This window comes from Urtica dioica, chromosome 3 (genome assembly GCF_054948205.1).
Source record: "Urtica dioica subsp. dioica isolate 48M chromosome 3, U.dioica_male_clone48M_v1_H2, whole genome shotgun sequence".
NCBI classification, from domain to species: Eukaryota; Viridiplantae; Streptophyta; class Magnoliopsida; order Rosales; family Urticaceae; genus Urtica; species Urtica dioica.
The window spans coordinates 41,710,531-41,728,361 of NC_142758.1; the positions used below are offsets into that span (position 1 = coordinate 41,710,531).

The 17,831-nt window shown below is 37.0% G+C and overlaps 4 protein-coding genes across 4 annotated transcripts; 1 reads left to right on the plus strand and 3 right to left on the minus strand.

Annotated features, from left to right (window-relative positions):
- The first annotated feature begins 1,324 nt into the window (after positions 1-1,324).
- LOC149402853 (Pentatricopeptide repeat (PPR) superfamily protein) lies at positions 1,325-3,047 on the plus strand. The gene has a single exon (XM_089608937.1). The coding sequence runs from the start codon at positions 1,420-1,422 to the stop codon at positions 2,917-2,919; it is 1,500 nt and encodes a 499-aa protein (XP_089465063.1). The 5' UTR covers positions 1,325-1,419; the 3' UTR covers positions 2,920-3,047.
- On the minus strand, positions 2,977-7,705 carry LOC149402854 (putative methyltransferase PMT5). Its single transcript, XM_089608936.1, has 9 exons — positions 7,489-7,705; positions 6,345-7,243; positions 6,066-6,201; positions 5,539-5,779; positions 5,166-5,391; positions 4,830-4,990; positions 4,232-4,535; positions 3,955-4,087; positions 2,977-3,572 (listed from the first exon to the last, which is right to left on the minus strand). The coding sequence occupies exons 2-9, from the start codon at positions 6,857-6,859 to the stop codon at positions 3,423-3,425; spliced, it is 1,866 nt and encodes a 621-aa protein (XP_089465062.1). The 5' UTR covers positions 6,860-7,243; positions 7,489-7,705; the 3' UTR covers positions 2,977-3,422.
- Positions 7,706-12,399: 4,694 nt separating this feature from the next.
- LOC149402855 (KTI12-like, chromatin associated protein) lies at positions 12,400-13,581 on the minus strand. Its single transcript, XM_089609443.1, has one exon. It carries the CDS (start codon positions 13,403-13,405, stop codon positions 12,515-12,517), a length of 891 nt encoding a protein of 296 aa, XP_089465569.1. The 5' UTR covers positions 13,406-13,581; the 3' UTR covers positions 12,400-12,514.
- A 36-nt stretch (positions 13,582-13,617) lies between these two features.
- LOC149402856 (Cobalamin biosynthesis CobW-like protein) lies at positions 13,618-16,793 on the minus strand. Its single transcript, XM_089609442.1, has 9 exons — positions 16,586-16,793; positions 16,287-16,504; positions 15,140-15,254; positions 14,845-14,934; positions 14,555-14,728; positions 14,334-14,453; positions 14,102-14,212; positions 13,931-14,012; positions 13,618-13,813 (listed from the first exon to the last, which is right to left on the minus strand). Exons 1-9 carry the CDS (start codon positions 16,718-16,720, stop codon positions 13,755-13,757), a joined length of 1,104 nt encoding a protein of 367 aa, XP_089465568.1. The 5' UTR covers positions 16,721-16,793; the 3' UTR covers positions 13,618-13,754.
- Between the last annotated feature and the right edge of the window lie 1,038 nt (positions 16,794-17,831).

Here is a 17,831-nt window from a genome sequence, read left to right on the forward strand (position 1 = left end):
TTGAATTCTCGTGAATGTTATTTAGTTTGTTTGTGATTCGTAGTGTTAGTAGTTTTGACTGAAAAAAAAAGTTTGAATTATACGTTTATAGATAAACGCATAGTACGAAAGCGCTAAAACTAGTGACGACCAAATTGTGACGGAGGTATGATTTCGTAATATTGAGTATTTTTGTCTCAACTTTTAAAAAATGAGTATTAAAATGCAACTAATCGAAAATATTAAGTATTTTAACCGTCAATAACTTTTTTATTTATTTATAATGTTAGAATATGAAACAAAAAATGATTGCCAACATATAAAATAAATAATTAAAAATATATTATACGGTAGTACGGCTGGGCTGTACAAAACCGAACCGAAAATCGGATAAAACCGATATCCAAACCGAACCGAAACCAAAATTTGGAGTCACGTCAGCTAACCGAAATTCGGATTCGGATAACCGATCCGGTTTACAAAAATGAACCGGATATCGGATTTGATTTTGGGAAAATCTGGATATCGGTTATTTAACTGATTTTTTTAATTAAAAATAAATATATATTAAAAAAAAAAGACTTGACCTAATTTTGAGAGAGACCTAGCGTTTTTATTTTTTTCCCAAATCAGATTTTGCTGAAGTGGAAGCACTAAATGATTCTAAGCAAGTTATTTTGGGTAAGATAATTAATTTGATATTTTATTTGACATATTCATTTGTTGTTTGTTTATTAAAACAAATTTATTTTAATTTATGTCATTATTATTAACAGATGATGGTCAAGTTGTCATAAAAGAACAAACTTCTCATATATCAACTCCTACTGCTAGTACAACTTGATGATGTGATATATAGAAGTAACATACAAATTCAATTGTTGTATGGTTTATTATGATCATTAGGGTTGTAATTTTAATTTTATATTAAGATATTTACATGTGCATGTAGTTGGAGACGAGTGTCCTTTTGAATTTTATTTTTTTTTACTCAGTTTTAGATTATGTATTGTCATTTTGGAGCTTTATAAGAGTCGTTTGTACTCGTTTTTTGAATTTTTACAAACTGGATTTGGATTTTAGAAAATTGATATCCATTTTATAAAATTGGATATTAAATTGGATCTGAAATTTTACAAACTGGATAATCGAATTTTAAAAACTGGATACTGGACTGGATACTGGATTTAAGAAACCGGATAACTGAATATTCGGATAACCGAATTTCGGTTTTAGACTAAATTGGACCGGATACTGGACCGAGTTTTTAAAAACCGAAAATTCGGATTCGGATACTAAAAATGTCAAAAACCGAACCGAACCGATCCAGTTTCACCCATACGGCACGTTTAAATTTTCATTTATTTATTTTCAGACAAAAAGACAAAGGCCAAATAAAGCACGCTAAAACGTTGCTCATCCGATCCGACAAAATCCAAAATGAAGACAGCCAAAGTGAAAACCCTCCTTAAACCCTCTCTCCTCCGCTACGCCACCACTGAGTCAACTCGCTCCAAACTCGCCGCCGCGGCCCCGATCCCCACCGACCCGGCCGTCCTCCACCGCGTGTGCTCGATCCTCTTCCAGCAGAAGAACCTGCCGGAGCAGCGGGTCCACGAATCCCTGTCGGCGGCGGAGTTCAGACTGACCCACCACTTGTTCCTCCGCGTCTGCAACCAATTCCCTCGCTCATGGCGACCCCTGTACGGCCTCTACACATACTCTCTGACCATTCCCGACTTCGAACACACCTCCGAGACCCTCCACCGACTCGCCGACTCCGTCGCCAAATCCCTCAACATCGACCTCCTCTGCCGCCTCGTCCACGACATCGCCCGGCGAGGCTTCGCCGGCGACGCCACGTTCCGCATCGCCGTCCCGACCCTCGCCGCCGCCAGAGAGCTCACAAAGTGCGTCCGGTTCTTCCACGTCATGAACCGCTACGGCGTCCCGTACAGCGTCGAGAATCTCAACCGCAGCGTCTTTCGGCTGTGCCGGCTCAAGCTCGTGGGCGAGGCCAGCTTCGTGGTCAAGAAGCTAAAGGGCTACATCGAGCCCGATTCCAAGACCTACGGGCTTCTGGTCAAGGGCTTCTGCGACTCCGGCGACATGGTCGAGGCCTCCAAGGCGTGGAACCACACGGTGACGCTCGGGCTCGAGCCGGGGGTCGAGGCCGTCGAGGCCATGATCACGACCTTCTTCAAGCAGAATCGATTCCAGGAAGGGATGAGAGTCTTCGAGATGATGAGGGCGAGGCGGGCCCGGGACCTGAGGCCCTCGACTTACAAGATCGTGATCGAGTGGATGTGCAAGAGGGACGAGGTGGACGAGGCGCGCTCGGTGCTGGACGAGATGCTCGGGCGGGGATTCTCCGCGGACAACCCCACGCTCGCGGCGCTACTGTGCGGCCTCGTCACCAAGAATCGGGTGAGCGAGGCTCGCGGGGTCTTGGGGCGGATCGAGTCTCCCGACGCGGGGGTGTTCCACGGGATGATGAGGGGGTTTCTGAAGCAGAGGCGGGTCGGGGAAGCCACGGAGGTCTTTCGGGAGATGATACGGCGGGGCTGCGAGCCCACCATGCACACGTACATCATGCTGCTGAGGGGACACATGGGGCGGCGGGGCCGGAAGGGACCGGGTGACGTGGCGTCGGGCGAGTTGTTCGACACGGTGTTCGTGGGCGGGCTCGTCAAGGCCGGGAAGCATCTCGAGGCCACCAAGTTCGTGGAGAGGGCGATGGAGAAAGACGTCCACGTCCCCGACTTCGACTACAACAAGTTCTTGTATTACCATTCGAACGAGGACGGGGCCGTCATGTTCGAGGAGATCGGGGAGAAGCTCAGGGAGGCCGGGATGGTCGACTTGGCCGATATCTTTCAGAGGTACGGACGGAAAATGACTACCAGGCTTAGACGGATTGATAGGAGGAAAGACAGCTAAGAAGATTATTTTCAAGTTTGTAATGAAAGAGAACGAGTAGATAGATACTACTGTATGTGCAGAATTAAAAAATATACTATATTCCGTGGAATTCAATTTATCAGATACAATCAAGAATCAAGCGGAGCAAAGAAATTTTCCCCCAAAAATATTATATGTAAAAGAACAAGCAAGTAAATCGCACTACAAACGCTTTTTGACCAAAAAAAACTTGTAATCTAGAACTTTCAGACATACCCTTGAACCCCACCACTGGAATCACCCTTAATTCTTTGATATGAGTATGAGCATTAGTTGAAAAGGATAAAGCCGTTTCTTTTAATCGCCTTCGTGTGTTCTTGTTTGTGGTATCAAGAATGTCACCACAGTTAGTTTGAAGGAAAATTGTTCTCCCTTCTTCTGTGTGTTTTCTTCGATATGTCCCAGTTTGGCGATTTATATTAAGAATGTTTTACCAAGCAGGGGAAAAAGAATTATACATCGTCTCGAGCTCTGTGTCGATTTCATTTCTTGAGAAATGGTTTCTGGCAAACAAGCAAACGCTGGTCGCTCCCGTTCTGAACGTCAATCACTCTTGCTTCCCAGCGAACTTGGGTCGCGAGTGTGCGAGCCATCTCTATTGAACCCAGTTTGTCTGATAGAACAACCCATCCCTGGAAAATCCCATCAATAAATTTCGTTGTCAAAACATCATTTGAGACTACCCAAGTATGAATAAATTGATAAGAGTAATTGCAACAATTAATTGGTCAAGGAACGGTGTTCCACTACGTAATAATATCTCAGTCCGTAAAATTAGAATGGACGTGAACTGGAAATTCTTATTGTTCAATTAATGAATAATGGTAGGAAAGGAGGTTTGCAATATAAACTATGTGAATTATTAATAATATAAAGACATAATTGTGAGGGAAAAAAAAAATCCGTTGGGAGAGAACAATGACCTTTTGAAAATCGGGCTCCCTTTATTCTAATTCCAATCAGTAAGATTTTGGAGATTCATAACAGATTCCATAGCGGAATTAAATAGTATACCTCGGGACGCAATATCCGGTCCATTTCCAAAAATACGTCGCTCATGCTGCACTTCTCCGAAGCCAGATGTGAGAGCAGTCCGTTTGCATGAAGCATGTCATATGTCCGCGGGTATGTCGGGAATGGTTTGCACCTGTCCACATCGTATCACAATTAATATCAAGCTATTTGTCGAATTTTGTTATAAAACGAATGCATAAAATTTCTAGAAAAATTTATAATTTCTGAAAGAAGAATAAAAAAAAATGAGCAAGCTATGTGAATGAAGTGCATATACCAGTCATGTAAGACACCAGCAAAACCCTGATCCAGAATTAGGGGAAGAGTGTTTCGAGCTGTGACAGGCACAACATTCATCACCCATGCTGATTTCCTTTCTCCCATGAATGCAGAATTTAAACCTCCATAATGGGCATTCATGTCCATTACATTGCGTATCATGTTGTATGGAGGTAGTGGGTCTTCATCACCTGGCCTCTTTGGGTGATCTGAGAAGATTAGAGGGGTAAGAAGAGACCAGTAATTTTTCAGAGCTGTTCTCCAAATTCGCAAGTCCTCGTAGAAATCTTCAGGCTCAACTCCTGTAGGAAAAAAAAAAAAAAAAAACAAGTGTCAAACATAATTCTCGACCAAATTAATGATTTCACTTCCTTCCTTCTTTTCTTTTTTTTTTTTTTTTTTTTTTTTTTTGCGTCAATATTTCGCATAGTGGTAAAAAAAGGAATGCCCAATCATTATCTGATAGTATTCAGGAAAGCTCAATGGTGGTAACAACACAATAAGGAGCAGTAAAATTTCTTACAGCCACAAAGTTCAATCATATAATCAAAGAAGATGGATAGAGAAGGAAAAAACGGGTGTTGGACAATATTTACCATGCACTTCGAGTTGAGGTGAGCTCAAGTGTGAACTAGAAGACCTGTTTTGAATTGGAATCCAGCGCTTGATGGTAGGCACACTTATACATGGAACAAGGGGTCGATAATATGATCGAGTCTCAGAGCCTTCTTTACAAAGTGGTATCAAGCCCTGCTTGCTACACGTGCAAACAAAAAGAAAAAGACAACTACTTAGTTTCTATTTAGAGTGCCCCAAAAGAGAACCGTATCGCAAGAAACGAACAGAAAATGAATAGTAGCTGAATAAGAAGGATCTCAACATATAAATGTAAGTTATGTAGAAGGAAGATTAATTATTATTTGTATACTAACCGAGATGTATAGCAATCAGAATCCGATGTTTTCTGCCAGATAAAAGTTTCATCTTGCTGTGCTAGAAGGCTCCAACAGATATCGTGGGTCAAATCTTGAAGTGCACTTAACATGTTCCTCTTCTTCGAACTTGATGAACTTCCATGCGGCTTTGCATCAGGTGAAGTTAATACAAAGTAACCCCCAGGCTTGAGTAACCGGTCAACTTCGAGAAGTAACATCCCATCTATTTTAAGGATCAGTCACTATCAGATAATGCATATCATTAAAAGAATTAAAAAACAATATCCCATTGTTGAAAGAAAACGAACAAAATCACACCCAGAAGCTTGTTGAGCAATCTGGTAAGGCATGTGAACCATGTTAGAAGTACCTTTTTGGTCCCAAAGAATGCCACACTGAGCACAGTGAACCATGTCAAATGACAGCGATGGGTATGGAAGCTGTCTAGCGATGAAATTTCCAAGCATTGCCGGGAGACCTCTCTCAAGGGCCAATTGAACTTGGCCTCCAGTTGCCTCATACGCCGCAATACAAACAGTCATCACCTCCAGCGATACTAGATGAGCTCCAAAGCTACCGAAACCACAACCGATATCAAGTACAGAGCGTACCTGCAACGTTGAAACAAGTTTGAATTAAGGTCTTTTGCTCCTTAATTACTTAATTACTTTACAAAGCTCGAATAAATGCACTTCATACTGCTTTTGCTTTTTACATAAAATAGACGTCCATGAATAAATATATAATAATAGATGTCTATAAGCTATCTTTGTGTCCACCTACATTCTCTTTTTTTCTTTCAACGTTAATGCAATATTGGCATACTATATGATATATCATCCCATTCTAAGTTTTCAAGGAAAAATAAGAAAAAAAGAGGACACCAAAAAGACTTACACCAGCTTGAAGAAACTCAGAGTCGCTGCCTAAACCAATCATCTCGGCAATCTGACGAGAATAATCCTTGACGCCATCAAAAATCAGACCATCCTCAGAGTGGAATGCGATTTGATTTTCTTCAAGCAACATCAACCTGGACAGTTTAATAAGTAAGCTAAATAAGTATGCATTTTCCTCCATGACACAATATACACTCCAAACCTGTACGAGTCAAATCAATAAATCCATGACACTAAAAGTAATCTATTAACTAGAAAAGATTATTTAATTTGTTACCTTTTAGTCATGCTTCCAGATGAAAGAAACTGGTCTTTTGTTATCTTCACGTTCCCGCTCCATATCACATCCCTACCTGCCGGCCACCTCAAGGGAATCTTATACTCCTTTGGAGGGCGAATCAGACACCGCTCATCATCTTTTGAAAGCTCACAATGCCGATCAAATTCCTCTCCGTCTTTGAACCCCCCTAAAACATTTGCCGAAACATTGAAACAGGGAACGTAATTCTCCCTCTCTTTGCCGCAAAGATCGATCTCTCTTTGCCTAGGAGGCGAGGAGAACAGAGTCCTCAGCTCAAGATAATCCACCGCCGCCTGCTCTTTGAGCCTCCGGTAGCTTGTATAAACTTCGGGAATATGGCTCGATGTTTCCAGATCAAAGGCACCGGAAGAAGATGACCCCAAAATCGCGATCATCACCAGAACACAAATGAGGCATAAGAGTATGCAACTGAGTGGCGGTCTAGGACCGAAAACGGAGGATAGTTTTTTGTTGAACCACGAGCTTCTCATAGTTCGAACCTCGTGTTCGATAATCACATTCAAAGATTTAACCAGCCCTCTAGATAACCTCAGCCGATCAGAACACACAGACTTCTACACATTTTACCATGAACCAGGACAAACTCTACCAGCATCGAAACCACAATTCAATCGAATTTTGTTCACCTCCAAATTACATAAGTAGATCTCAGAAGCCAGATTGCATTCATTCACATAACGACAATCACAACTAGCACACGATTTTTAATGCCAATGGCGGATCAGAAACCTCCAAATACGAAAATGACTTGCCAGATAGATTGAAAAAACCGCGCAATTCCTACGACCGTTTCTCCGCGAAAAGTTCCAATATCAAAATCAAAACCAGAACCTCTCTGACAAATTATGATCAATCTGCAAAACATAGGGAAAAAAAATACACAAAATCCACAAATCACTAAAACGATCTCAAACTTCACAATGCAATCGTCTTTCAATTATCACACAAAACAAAAAAAAATATAGCAGATCTCATAGAGAGAGAGAGAGGCGAAAAGAAATATTCGACGCAGATCCAATAAGTAAGGAAACGAACTCGATAAGAAGAAAACTGTGAAATGCAAACTCGATTCAGAGTTCAGACATGGCAACGAACTTACACGAAATGGAAAAGAAAGCTCTAGGGTTTTGAAGAATCAAACCACATTCGTGCGTTTGAGAAGAGTGATATTCAAGGCACTGAAACACACAGAGGGAGAGAGAGAGAGAGAGAGAAGAAGTTGAATCCGAATTTATCGGATTCTGGTTTGCGATTTGTTTGTCTGAGACTCTGAGTTGGGTTTTTCTTTTTTTATTTATTTATTATTTTATATTTACTTAAAGAAGTATTATTTAATTTCTGAGCAAAAATAAAATCAGATCCATGAGCTCTCTGTTTGAGATAAAAACAAACGGCTTTGTCGTGTATATTTTATTTTATAAAGTATTTATACATTCTTTATTTATAGTTTACAATAATTTTATGAGCATAAATAAGTGGTATTTAATATTCATAAGGTTCTGTGCTTCTTCTTCTTCTTCTTCTTTTACCTTTTTGAATTTAAAACTGGAGTTTTAGCCTATATGCCTAACATGCGGATGATAATGATAACCTAAGCTCTATCACGGCCATTAACATTGCTAGAGTGTTATAGTTCACATTCTTAACCGTGACAGACAGTCAAATATTTATATACTTTACAAATATAAAATCGTAGATAGTTATTTTTTTTTTTACATAATGATGAAATGAAGAGCAGTTTAAAATTAAATATATGTGTAAGGCTAATGGAGTGTTAATTGTAAACATAAAATTAAAAATAAATAAATAATAGAAGCCACCAGTGAGTTCCACTTTATATTGTGTAATGCTTGTCATTATCATGAAATTTGGAGCGTTTCTTTTGCTTTACTCTTTCTGTGATTATTTTCGCAATTGGTCCATCTTTATAGTGGGACAAACACTTTTTTAATAGTTGTTCAATACCAAATAAATAAGCGAAAGAATAAACTATTCACACGGACACACCTGTGTAACCACTTACCATAAATAAAATGGTAAAAAAAAACTTCAACTACAATTATTTAATTTTGGTTGTTTGTATTATATAGGGTAGTTTTTGGAGAAACAGCTTTTTTTTCCTTAATTTTATAACAAACTTTGTACTATTTGATACCACAAATTTTGTTTGTGGTACTCTTTTATCATAATGCCGTTTTCGGTAACAGTATTATCAAAAATGACCCTTAAAATGGCAATCACTCACTTTGATACAATATTTAAATGATTAAATGATTTAATATATTTTATAAACAAAAAATCAGAAAACGTTCAACTAATTTGAATGATATTTAAATGACAATTTGAAATAAACTCATTCCACCATTTAAGATATATTAGTTAGAGAAAATATCAACATAACCATCCGTGTTTAATCGAAATACGCGATTTATCTCATAAGTTTCCAGAAATATCATACATCTCCCCTAAATTTAAATATAAATGCCACATACTTCCTCTAAAAAATATGTTATATCGCAAATATCATTTTTTCGTTTATTTTGTACAAAAAAAAATCACCAAAATGCCTTTAATAAAATAAATATTTATTTACTATATTATTAAAAGAAATCAAAACCTCTCTTTATAAAATAAAAAAAAAAATTAACTTTCTGTAAAGAAAGATTTTGATATAATTTTTTTAATATATAAAATAAAAAAATAAATATTTATTTCATTAAGGGCATTTTGAGGAGTTCAAACATTTTTTTTGGTAAAAAATAAAGAAAAAGATTGTTATTTGCAATATAACATATTTTTAGAGGATGTATATGTCATTCATATTCAACTAAGTAAAGACGTCTGATATTTTCTGTAAAAGGAACAGATAAGTGGCATATTTCGATTAAATACAGGGAATACTGTTGATATTTTATGTATTAAATTTTTTCAAATATAATATTTGATTATGTATTTAATAATATTAATAAAAAATAAATGTACTAAAGCTTAAATTAAGTTATATTGTTATCATTATAATTGATGATTGATTTTTTTATTTATTTTATTGAACAAAATACTATAAATTGTCATAATAATAAGAAATATATTATCAATAATATAAAGTAATAATTATGTATTTTATATGATATTTGATCATTTTATAAATGATTCAGTATATTAAAAATGAATAAAACGTTGTAAATGTTTATCTATAAATCACATATAATAAGTTAAATCAAACTACTTAATTTCAAATTAGTCAACGTTTGACGATACTTTCAAATTTTTAATAATATTATTAAAATGTATTTAGTGATTTTTTAACTAATATAATAAAATAAGATATATCAATTAAATGATTTTTATATTTTTAATTATAACAATTCTAATTCATTTCAATTAATAATAAGTTAGTGTAGCTAAATAATCAAAATACTTTGTACTTGACCTTTTTGAAAGATTTGGAAAAATACCTATTATATAACATTAGCTACATAAAATGTACGAATACACATTTTCACACATTGCCTTATATAAATGGAATAAAAACAAATTGTAATAAACGTCATTAGTACATTTTTTTGCGCTTTTTATTTGACATTGTACCTAATTTATTTAAGTTAATTGATACAACTTTGTTTAATTTTATTTATTTCTTTTAATTTATACTTAAAACATGGATGATATAATCAGAATAAATAATTGATTAGGAAATATACGTGAATAAATATGGATAAAATAAAAACAATTAGGAATAGTTTGGTATTTTGTAATCAATAAATTGTACAAAATAGCTATTTGAATCTAATTGATTAACAAAATAGCTGAAGTTATGTTGTCAAATATTTTTCGACACCAAGATTAAATTTTTTTTACAGTCATTATAAGCAATTTATCACTTTTAAAAATATTAATTCCAAGATTAATTTTGTTTTTGAAACCTGATTACTGCACATTTTGGCTATTATTTTAATCTTAGAAAAATCTCTGCTATTTTGAAAATCCTTAATTTTAAATCGGTTATTTAGCCAAATCACCCTTTTGTAATTTGTAAATTTTAAGCGGTTTATTACGAGTAATTTTTTCAATAATATGAGTTTTAATTTTTACAACACTTACATCATATAATGTTTGGATGGTGATAACCGAATTCTAATTTAGTTATTTTTTTTCCATTTTATTTGTTTTTTTACGTTACTTTTCGAACGGCGATTTAAATGGCCAGTTTAAATGTAACGCTTATAATGGAACAGTTCGGATGGATGACCAATTGTACCAAACAAAACTCAATTTAAAATCATAAATAAAAGTAGGAATTACGTCAAAGCTTTCATCATAATATATATATATATATATATATATATATATATATATATATATATATATATATATTATCGATTTAAGTCACCAATTGAACTCTATAAATTTATAAATCGTAGCTGGGTCCCACAGCATTAGTCGACACGAGGAGATGAAGAAATAAGAAATAAATTATTCAAAATAATAATAATGATGATGATAATAATAATAATAATAATTCAAATATTAAATAGAGGAGGTCCAGTGGGTGTCCTACTTCGGAGTTTAGAGTAAATCTGCAATAAATAACACTTACTGAAATTGCGAAATGTAGGGGGTTTTATTATTACTGCCATAAATATAATTATTATTTTAATTTAAACAATAATATTTTTTAATTGCTATATATTATTCCAGAGTGTCACACAAGGAATATTAGCTGTGTACTAAAAACCACTGTTGATTACAATGCAAAGCCACTGTCAAATAGAATCATTGTGAGTGACTGATCTTGTATGAGCTGGATTGGTCTGGACAATTTGGCTTATAGAAGAAAGAAAGTACAGCACTGTCGGTAATTTACATAATGGGACTTGTTTTACACAAAATCGTAAGAAAAAAAGAGCATTAACCAATTACACGAGTGAAGACACTGAAGTGGTACAAACAAATATAATTTAATTTGTCACTCGCAGCTCGCTGGAGATAATTCTACCAAAAGCCGTGCTCTCATTTATGGTACAAAAAAAACAAGTGATGTGTCTTATCTACGGCACAAATATTTTGAATTCTATATTCAGGAAAACAGCATAAGACTTTCAGATTAAGCTCGGATGGAACGGCCTGTTTATGGGTTGATTCCCCGGTCAAGACATAAACGGAATTTTGTTCCTAAAAAAATAAATTTTACATAAAAATGGCTTTGAATATTTTTTTTTATAATTTCGCCCAAATAAGCCGTAAGCAAAAAATTTCGTTCCATTTTAGGGTAGCTTTCCGATTAAGACAGAATGGATGTGTTATGCTCCAAAAGTCAGGGATTAAACGAGCATATGAAAAGTCTTCTTCTGCTAAAATAAATAAAAATAAAAATAAAAATCTGGTAAGAAGCTGCCAAAATTCGAATCTTTGGAGAATAATGAATATACATGCTTTAGTTAAAGAAATTTTTCGATAGTTTCAAAATTTCAAAATCAGCATAATTAGAATTCTGTCTCAATTATGATTTTAGTCGGCATTTCAATTTACCGTTAGTATTTCTATATAATATAACTATGGACTAAGACTCACTAACTAATTTTTTTTTATTTTTAAGTACAACTATGGCGACTTGAAACCATTTAAATTCGAAGCCGCGGTTGAGCGTCAACCCTTATGGTCTCAATTGTCGAGTCTAGTGAGAATCGAATCGAGTTGAACCAAAAAATTCCAGTACGAATTTGCCGAAATTTCAAATTTTGGAGTTCGGGTTGAACCCATCTAAATCCAAGAGGCTCCAACTTTAAGACAACCCTTATAATCCCAATAATTACGTCCAATTGGAATCGAATTGAAAATCGCCCTTGAGTTTAAAGAATTGCCGAGTAAAATGCATATATCTACTATTTGGTCTAAAAGTTCATTTGTACGTATGCACCAAACGAACCAAACACCGATCTGATATGATATCACATAACATAAGCTTACTCTGTGCATGTACAACACATGAGGTCAAAACAACACAACAAAAAAAGTGAACCAGTGATTATCTATAATCTTAATTGTAAGATATATCATATATGTTGTCACGGCTTATAACTTAAAAAGTTAACTCAAATTACACAACCAAGTAATGAGAATTAAGATCAATTACGGAGCTCTCTGTTCAAGTAGTCCACGAACATCCTCTTCGCACTCACGGAGTCCGACGGCGGTGGAGGACCGCTCAGACTAGTCTGTCCGGTCAACTTTATGAAAGTTCGACGGAGCCGCCGGAGCTCCGGCATCCCCACGAACCTCGTCACCACCACCGCCGGAATTCCCGCCCCAACCTCCACCGTTCCTCCGGTGGAAACCCTAGCCTGAGCCTCTACAATCGCCGCCGCAACTTCCTGAGTCGCGCGGTCAAGCTCGTACAGAGAGTTCGCCTCCGACGGCCTCGCTCCCTGAGTCGCGATCGTCGGCTTCAAAACCCTAGCGTTCGAGTCCGTCTTCTTCGTCAGATACTCCGCCGCCTCCGAGATCGCCGATCCTCCTCCGGAGACGATCTCGAACAGCGGCGAGTCCCAGCGGTTGCGCCGATCCGGCCGCTCGAACCGCGACGCGAGGTCCTCGAAGACGCCATCGTCGTAGGAGGCCTCGCCGGCGCACCGGCGAGCGTCGTTCCAGTCGCGGCAGATTCCGGCGTCGGAGTCGCAGTGGACGACGCAGTATCGGACTCCGGCGGCGCGCGCGAGGCACCAAAGCTCGTAGCGGTAGCCTTTGATGCTGTTGAGCGAGTCGACGATGACGACGGAGGAGTCGCCGGTGAGAGATCGGTCGACTTCGGATCGGAGGACGCCGCGGAGGTTCTTCTCGGACGGGACTGTGGCGTAGCTCTGGTTCCGATCGAGGTGGAAGGAAGTTTCGTCGATGATCTTCACTATTGGTGTTTGAGATTCGGAATCGGAGGTTGATTGTTTGATCGCCTCTGCGAGTTTTCGTGCGGCTTCCGATTTCCCGCTGCAGGGGTGGCCGCAGATCACCACCAGAGCCATGGATTTCGCCGGGAATGATTTCTAGGGTTTTACTCTGATTGACGATGATGAGAATAACGGCCTTTGAAAATTGAGAGAGACTGAAAGAGAAGCCCTAAAATCGGATTCTAAATAGAGACGACGTCGTTTTTTTTAATCACATCAAATTAAAGGACGACCGTAACTCATTTTTCTTATTTTGTGTGTCGTTGACGATATTACACCCCAAAAAAAAAAAAAAATTACTATAGTTCACAATTAGAATTTGTCCAAAATTCATGTCAGCAATATACCACAAAATCGCCTTCTAAATAGTGAAATCTTTCAACTAAAAAAATAATAGCTAAAATCAAATAGCACAGCTGAAAATTTAAAGAGTGACACACTCTCTGAAAGAATCAGCAAGATTGTCTTCATTCAAGTTATGACCTGCATACAGAAGAAAAAAAATAAAAAAGACGAATAAAAAAAAAAAAAACAAGGTAAGAACCGTAATAAAAATCATGTAAATATACTTGGCGTGAAACTGAGATTTTTTTTATTTACCAATGAACACTATCTTGTTTGATCGAATTTCTTCGGTTTTCCAGTCACGAGCTGGAACTATTTCATATATCTCCTTCACAGCCTGCGAAGACCAATGATTTCTCACTCAAACATAGCACACAAATGTTTCATTCATTTGGACAAGAAGGCGTTTCGGATGAATCAGATTACTTGCAAAGTGTGTAGTTGATTTGAGTTTTGGACACTCAAAACCCCTTTGCATCGATACACGTCCATCCCGTACTTCTTCTCCCAAAGAATCTCCTCGATCCACAGACGAACCTTTTCATAGTGCAAAAATATTAGCCGTCGGGTCGATATAGAATGTCATTATCTTGCTAAGGGTTTTTTTTTTCAAAAGGAAAACATGCGTGATAATTAGATAACAATCCTGAAAGTATACCTTATCAAGATCGATTTGCCCGTTCTGAGAAATGCACAGCGTTCGTACACCACTATTGTGAAGATCTTGGGTCGATAGAGCACGAGTTTCCTCCAACAGCGCTTCTAACCGAGCATTGTGCTGAGAAGAAAATCAAGCAACAGTACTTGATTGAGGCTTATATAAACAAATTGGGAAGCCCCAACAGCTTGGAAGTCGGGAACGAAGACTAACTAACTAACCGAAGCTTCATAGGCCTGACAGTCCAATATCTTGGATAGATCAACCTGACAACGGACTGTGGGAATAATGGTGGCGAGCGAATTGATATTGTGTATCTCCTTCTCTAATTCATCCAAAGAAACCCCAGAGATTTCTGGAGAAACCAAATCAACTTTGTTAAGGATTACAACATCCTACACAGAACAGAAAAGCCTTAGAACGAACTCTACAGTTGGTTTCAAACCATTGGTCATTTACGAGATCAACGTTACTGATGAGCGAAAGCATAAGAAGATAGGGTTATTATTACCGCAAATGCGATTTGAAGATATGCTTCGGGGAATGACGAAGATTCACGCGGCTCGCTAAGCTGAAACTTGAGGTTTTTTGCATCGACAACCTATCCAATGGCAAGAAAGTTTCAGTGTCCCAGTTGATCGTCCCGAGTTTCATGAAATACCATGGACTTGGGTCACTTAGCAATGCAACACATAATCTAATGACTATTCACATATGGCATCGTATATATATATAAAATATATATATATATATAAAAAAAAAATATATATATATATATATATGTATATTTAAACTCGAGAACTCACGGTGATGATTGAATCGAGCTTGACAGATGATTCGAGTTGGTCGTCCAACCACAAAATAGATGCCAGAGGAGCCGGGTTTGCCAAGCCAGTCGTCTCCAATAATATATGATCAAGCCTACAAGATAGTTTCAAGCCAAACACATCATTACCATCGAATCAAACACCAATTTAACAATACACATTTCGAAATATGTTTTACAGAGATAGAGTATTGGAATGAATCCGATTAACACCCCGATAATTAACCGACATGTTAAACATTTGAGAAAAAAAAAAAAACAGAGATCAAACAAGCTTAGATATTTGAATAGTGGGATGGTTGTTTCTTGGTCCGCTGTGATCATGTAACCAGCATCCAAATTACAACTATTAAAGTAAGATCTATCAATCGTAGAACCAGTCTGCTACGAACCCTGTTAATCAGTCCGAGCCATACATCCATTTTCTATCTCCGGTCTATTTAAACGCACACCCTAAAACTAGTAAAAACAAAGCCCATAATCTATTCGCGATTTCAGGTGCAGGACCGACAAATTGGAGCAAATGTTAAAACATTCGAGCCAGAAAAAGCGAGCAACAAGTCTAAAATAGGCTGGTTTAACTTGAACTGGTACAAAAACCGACCAGAAACCAATATAAAAAAACAGCTCCGCGTTCTTCTTCTCAGTGATATTTGAATAGTGGATATGGTTGTTTCTTAATCCCCTTTTACTATGTAACCAACATCCAAAATACAATTGTTAAGGTAAGATCTATCAAACGTAAAACCACAGTCTGCTATGAATCCCTGTTAATCAATCCGAGCTATTCATCCATTTTCTATCTCCCGTCTGATTAGAATCACACCCTAAAACTAGAAAACAAAAACACACAACAAATCCAAGAATCTGTGAAAAAGCATTCATTTTCGATTCACATTTTCAGGATGGACGAATTGGGGCAAATGTTAAACAGTTAAAAATCAATCAAAAACCATTAGACAAAAAGAGCTTCGAGTTCTTCTTCTCGGGGATGACCTAAAGACAATCTTAACCACCTTTTACGGCTTATCCAAATCCAAAACAGAAATATAAAGTAAATGTCTATCACTAGTCTTGTGATCACGCCCTAAAACCCAGAATGTGTGAAACAGCAATTCGCTGATTACCTTTCCTTTCTCTGAACAAGCTGTTCCAGAGCTTGAACCAGGCTGTGCTTGACGGTGCAGCAAATACAACCGTTCGCGAGCTCGACCCACTCCTCCACGAGAGACCCGCCATCTCCGTCGTTGATCATCGCTCTCTCCACGCCGATCTCCTCTCCGAACTCGTTCAGTATCACCGCGATCCTCTTCCCGTGCTGCGAATTCAGCACGTGATTCACTAGCTGACCGCCGATTGAAGAAGTAATCAACACGCGAGCAAAGTCGATATGCATATATCGGTTTATGTAGAAGGGAAAACTTACTGTGGACTTTCCGGCGCCGAGATAGCCGGTGATGACGGTGACTCCGACTGAGACGTCGTCGTTGTCGTTGGAAACTGAATGTACGGACTGGTCGATTTGAACAGCGAGCGGTGGGGTTTCTTCATCGTCCTCCATTTTCTCTCTGTGATATCGCTGTAGGCGGGTGATTTTGGTTTCTACGCTTAAAAGTTGAGACTTTGCTCCGTACCTTTGAAAAGTTTATTGTTTGGTAGTAAACTAAAAAAAATTTATATTTTCTAATTTTTGTAGTTGTACTGACAAATTATTTTGCAGTTGTTTTCAAAATGCTGTTTGGTACAGTTTTCATTTTTGTTTTTGAGAAATATAAAAAACTGACAAAAATGTTTGGTACAGTTTTCATTTTTGTTTTTTAAAAAATGTAAAGAGAAGATGAGGAGAAAGAGGACAGAAGAGAAATTTTTTTTTCCAAAAACACATTTTATTTGTTTTCAGTTTTCTTTACTCTTTTACAAAATAACTTCAAAATTTTTTAAAAAAATTTTCCAAAATTTTACCAAACATAATTTTCACTTTTTGTTTCCTATTTTTTTTTAACTCAAAAACACTTTTTGAGTTGATTACCAAACATTTTAAGTTTTCATTCACAAATATATCCTTTTGTTAAAAAAAAAAAAACCCCAAAAACACAAAAACTCTAGTCATCGTGCCCATTTTCAGCTATTCACCATTTCGACGATCGACCGGCATTTTCGATGACTATGACCAGAGCTGACCAGAATACGACGGCCAGAGATTAACGACAGAGAAACCCAAAAAGTAAATCAACTAGAGCTTTTTGTTTTATGTTTTAGGTAAACAATTCATCAATGAAATTAGATATTGACTCTTCGATTTTAAGATTTGATACTTTTTATTGTATTTGTGTTAGATTTGAACCAAAAGAATATATGTATCTTATTTAATGAATTCTTGATTTGAATTTATTTTCGGATGTTGAAGATGACGTTAAACTCTGCTGATACTAGGTATCTGTCAGTAGATCAATAGAGCAATAAAGTTGATTTACATTGTAGAGCGATAAAGTTAAATCAATAGAATCAGTAGAGCAATATAACGCAGTAGAGCTATAGAGTAGAGACTAGTAGATATGAAATATAAACTAAATCACTATATAAAGTTTATCATTAGTATACTTATTTTTAATTATTGTATTGTAGATTATTATGGATACTACAATAATTGTTTATTACGATGGAAAGTGCAA

Excerpts from the sequence above, each read along its gene's own strand:
- LOC149402854 (XM_089608936.1), bottom strand. The coding sequence starts at position 6,859 with ATGAGAAGCTCGTGGTTCAACAAAAAACTATCCTCCGTTTTCGGTCCT. Across the intron at positions 6,202-6,344 it reads TCTGGAAGCATGACTAAAAG|GTTGATGTTGCTTGAAGAAA; the intron begins GTAACAAATTAA and ends TAAACTGTCCAG. Across the intron at positions 4,088-4,231 it reads GCTGGTGTCTTACATGACTG|GTGCAAACCATTCCCGACAT; the intron begins GTATATGCACTT and ends CGATGTGGACAG.
- LOC149402856 (XM_089609442.1), bottom strand. The coding sequence starts at position 16,720 with ATGGAGGACGATGAAGAAACCCCACCGCTCGCTGTTCAAATCGACCAG. Across the intron at positions 16,505-16,585 it reads TCGGCGCCGGAAAGTCCACA|CTAGTGAATCACGTGCTGAA; the intron begins GTAAGTTTTCCC and ends ATCGGCGGTCAG. Across the intron at positions 14,013-14,101 it reads ATCAACTACACACTTTGCAA|GCTGTGAAGGAGATATATGA; the intron begins GTAATCTGATTC and ends TGGTCTTCGCAG.
- LOC149402855 (XM_089609443.1), bottom strand. The coding sequence starts at position 13,405 with ATGGCTCTGGTGGTGATCTGCGGCCACCCCTGCAGCGGGAAATCGGAA.
- LOC149402853 (XM_089608937.1), top strand. The coding sequence starts at position 1,420 with ATGAAGACAGCCAAAGTGAAAACCCTCCTTAAACCCTCTCTCCTCCGC.